The sequence below is a fragment of the Procambarus clarkii genome, chromosome 30 (genome assembly GCF_040958095.1).
Source record: "Procambarus clarkii isolate CNS0578487 chromosome 30, FALCON_Pclarkii_2.0, whole genome shotgun sequence".
NCBI classification, from domain to species: domain Eukaryota; kingdom Metazoa; phylum Arthropoda; class Malacostraca; order Decapoda; family Cambaridae; genus Procambarus; species Procambarus clarkii.
This window is the reverse complement of record NC_091179.1, coordinates 11,857,295-11,861,513: the sequence shown is the minus strand read 5'-3', so window position 1 is coordinate 11,861,513 and position 4,219 is coordinate 11,857,295. Positions and strand designations below refer to the sequence as shown.

Here is a 4,219-nt window from a genome sequence, read left to right as displayed (position 1 = left end):
CGCTTACAGTACTAACAACTCTACTCGTATAAAATCCCATCAAAATACGAACCAAAATATTAAATATTACCATAAGCATATTCAATATTAAAAAATATTAAAAATTAAATATTTATATTAAATATTAAAAACCTTCGCTAAATGACACAAACGAAATAGCTCAAAATGAAACTATTAAGGCCAATATTGTCTGATTATAAAGTGAAACCTTGTATACTTTTTGTATATAATTACAAATTATATATATATATATATATATATATATATATATATATATATATATATATATATATATATATATATATATATATATATATATATATATCCATCTGGAGGAGATAATAACCTGTGATTAGCTCTCAAAGTCCACTACGGGCTCACCATAGCCCGTGCTACTTGGAACTGTTTGTTCCAGGTATTGAATCTTAAACAACAAACAGTAACGAAACCCATATGAGGCACAGTAAATAGCCTCGTTATCATTGCTATTAGTAGCCCTGTTATGCTAACGGTTTGGTTATTAAAGTTGGAATTTAAACAATAGAGAGAGAGTTCTTGCAGAAGAAAATTAATGTAATTTTAGGGCTTAATATGATTAATGTTATTGAGAGTGGGTGAGTATGAATGGTACTGATATTACTAATTATTATTATTATTATTATTATTATTATTATTATTATTGCTGTTATTATAATTATTCTTATTCTATTATTTTTATTCGGATCATTTGTTAGTTAATTTATTTGTTGTGAAACCTGAACCTTTTTATTTTGTGTGTGTATACTCGCCTAATTGTGCTTGCGGGGGTTGAGCTCTGGCTCTTTGGTCCCGCCTCTCAACTGTCAATCAACTGTTTCTACTACTACTTTTTTTTCCCACACCACACACACACACCCAAGAAGCAGCCTGTGACAGCTGGCTAACTCCCAGGTACCTATTTACAGCTAGGTAATAGGGGTGAAAGAAACTCTGCCCATCGTTTCTCACCGGCGCCCGGGATCGAACCCGGGACCACAGAATCAAGTGTCCAGCGTGCTGTCCGCTCGGCCACCGGCTCTCGGCCGGTGTTTTACCTCATGTTTGTAGCACCTCGTGTCTGTAGCACCTCATGTCTGTAGCACCTCATGTCTGTAACACCTCATGTCTGTAGCACCTCATGTCTGTAGCACCTCATGTCTGTAGCACCTCATGTCTGTAGCACCTCATTACATCATACTACTTATATGACTGTGAATTGATCTTCGTGTTATAAGTATCATTAACATGTAAACATTCAACGCCTACACATTTAACCTCGAGACTAGATTACAAAAATTAAAACTCAATTAAGACGACAATGTGAGGTCGAGATAAGTTCCACAGATCACGTATAAGAATTCGTCTATAAGAATGTAAAGTTTCTTGGCCATCCTGGGCCGGGATTATAGTGTCCTTGGTGACCGTCTTGAGGCCGGGTCCTGTAGCCTAGACCGTCTTGAGGCCGGGTACTGTGGTCTGGACCGTCTTGAGGCCCGGTCCTGTACCCTGGACCGTCTTGAGACCAGGTCCTGTAGCCTAGACCGTCTTGAGGCCGGGTACTGTGGTCTGGACGGTCCTGAGGCCGGGTCCTGTAGCCTGGACCGTCTTGAGGCTGGGTCCTGTAGTCTGGACCGTCTTGAGGCTGGGTCCTGTAGTCTGGACCGTCTTGGGGCCGGGTCCTGTACCTTGGACCGTCTTGAGGCTGGGTCCTGTAGCCTGGACCGTCTTGAGGCTGGGTCCTGTAGTCTGGACCGTCTTGAGGCTGGGTCCTGTAGTCTGGACCGTCTTGAGGCTGGGTCCTGTAGTCTGGACCGTCTTGAGGCCGGGTCCTGTACCCTGGACCGTCTTGAGGCTGGGTCCTGTACCCTGGACCGTCTTGAGGCTGGGTCTTGTGGTCTGGACCGTCTTGAGGCTGGGTCCTGTACCCTGGACCGTCTTGAGGCTGGGTCCTTGACCGTCTTGAGGTCGGGTCCTGTACCCTGGACCGTCTTGAGGCCGGGTCCTGTGGTCTGGACCGTCTTGAGGCCGGGTCCTGTACCCTGGACCGTCTTGAGGCCAGGTCCTGTGGTCTGGACCGTCTTGAGGCCGGGTCCTGTACCCTGGACCGTCTTGAGGCCGGGTCCTGTACCCTGGACCGTCTTGAGGCCGGGTCCTGTACCGTCTTGAGGCCGGGTCCTGTACCCTGGACCGTCTTGAGGCCGGGTCCTGTACCCTGGACCGTCTTGAGGCCGGGTCCTGTACCGTCTTGAGGCCGGATCCTGTACACTGGACCGTCTTGAGGCCGGGTCCTGTACCCTGGACCGTCTTGAGGCCGGGTCCTGTACACTGGACCGTCTTGAGGCCGGGTCCTGTACCCTGGACCGTCTTGAGGCCGGGTCCTGTACACTGGACCGTCTTGAGGCCGGGTCCTGAACCCTGGACCGTCTTGAGGCCGGGTCCTGTACCGTCTTGAGGCCGGGTCCTGTACCCTGGACCGTCTTGAGGTCGGGTGTTGCGGGGTGGCCGCCGGGAGCAGAGACCATCCCCGTGGTAATAGCAATGTTCCGGCCGATCCTGGGAACCGAACCCTCTGGCCACACACACTCACGCCTCATTCACCCGCAGAAAACACAATTTGGACGCCCTTTTTTGTGTGTGTGTGTGTTGGGGGGGCGGGGGGGGGGAGGAGAGTGCGATAGGAAGGGCGCCCGAGGAAGAAAGAAAGATAGTCGGATTCTGTACTGTGTTGTTGTGGCGTCTTTGTCGTCTTCTGAGACCCGGGGTCGAGGCTTTTGTCGTTGCTTCGGATGTTGATAAATGTTGCTAATGAGGGTATTGTTAATGAGGAAATTGACGCTGTTCTTCCAGTGTAAAAGGGAGGAGCTATCAGGAGGAAAGCGCCAAGCCATATTGATAATAGATTATAGTAGATTATTCCATCCATTTATCTAACCGGGGGAGGGGGGGGAATGGTAGATTATAAATTCATCTATTGGTCTAAAATGATATATTGGCAAGGGATGAAGTGTCAGGGCATTAGTTAACAAGTCAATAACAACAACAACATTGGTGGCAGGGAGGGTGGAGGGGGCCCAGGAGCTGACGCCCGGCTGTGCAAGCGGTGTTAGGCAAACGCACTAAACCACCAACTCAATTTTCAAGTGAAGACACCTTGTTTTTATATTGTTTTCCCCTTTCCCCGTTAGCAATAATAACGCGCCGTGATAACTGCCCTTATACCTGTTCCCTCCCCCCCTCACCCCCCCCTCCCCCCCCCTCCCCCCGTGATCAGACGAAGACAAAACCTGATTGCTGCCAAGACTGTCTGTGATCTTAGTAAGCTTGGGGGAGTTTTATGGCTGTCAAGAGGACCAGGAAGGTCCTTGGGAGTCATATGTGTGTGTGTGTGTGTGTGTGGTGTGGTGAGCTGGTGGTGGTGGGCAGCTGTGGTGGGGGGGCAGCCGTGGTGGGGGGGCAGCCGTGGTGGGGGGCAGCCGTGGTGGTGGGCAGCCGTGGTGGGGGGACAGCCGTGGTGGGGGGGCAGCCGTGGTGGGGGGCAGCCATGGTGGGGGGCAGCCACGGTGGGGGGAAGCCGTGGTGGGGGGCAGCCGTGGTGGGGGGCAGCCATGGTGGGGGGCAGCCGTGGTGGGGGGAAGCCGTGGTGGGGGGAAGCCGTGGTGGGGGGCAGCCGTGGTGGTGGGCAGCCGTGGTGGGGGGCAGCCGTGGTGGTGGGCAGCCGTGGTGGTGGGCAGCCGTGGTGGGGGGCAGCCGTGGTGGGGGGCAGCCGTGGTGGGGGGCAGCCGTGGTGGGGGGCAGCCGTGGTGGGGGGCAGCCGTGGTGGGGGGCAGCCGTGGTGGTGGGCAGCCGTGGTGGGGGGCAGCCGTGGTGGTGGGCAGCCGTGGTGGTGGGCAGCCGTGGTGGGGGGCAGCCGTGGTGGGGGGCAGCCGAGACACAATGAGGTTGCCCACGGCTCTGTTGGTGCACAGTTGGGAGGAGTGGGGGGGGGGCGGTGGGCGTTGCTAGGGGTGGTGGTGGCGGAAAACAGGACAAATAAACAAACACACACACACACACATACACACACACACACACACACACACACACACACACACACACACACACACACACACACACACATACACACACACACACACACACACACACATACACACACACACACACACACACATACACACACACACACACACACACACATACACAC

The 4,219-nt window shown here is 52.2% G+C and overlaps 1 protein-coding gene across 1 annotated transcript; it reads right to left on the bottom strand.

The window, feature by feature from the left end:
• Positions 1-1,421: 1,421 nt before the first annotated feature.
• On the bottom strand, positions 1,422-2,540 carry LOC138369903 (variable charge X-linked protein 1-like). The gene has a single exon (XM_069333651.1). It carries the CDS (start codon positions 2,538-2,540, stop codon positions 1,422-1,424), a length of 1,119 nt encoding a protein of 372 aa, XP_069189752.1.
• Positions 2,541-4,219: the final 1,679 nt, after the last annotated feature.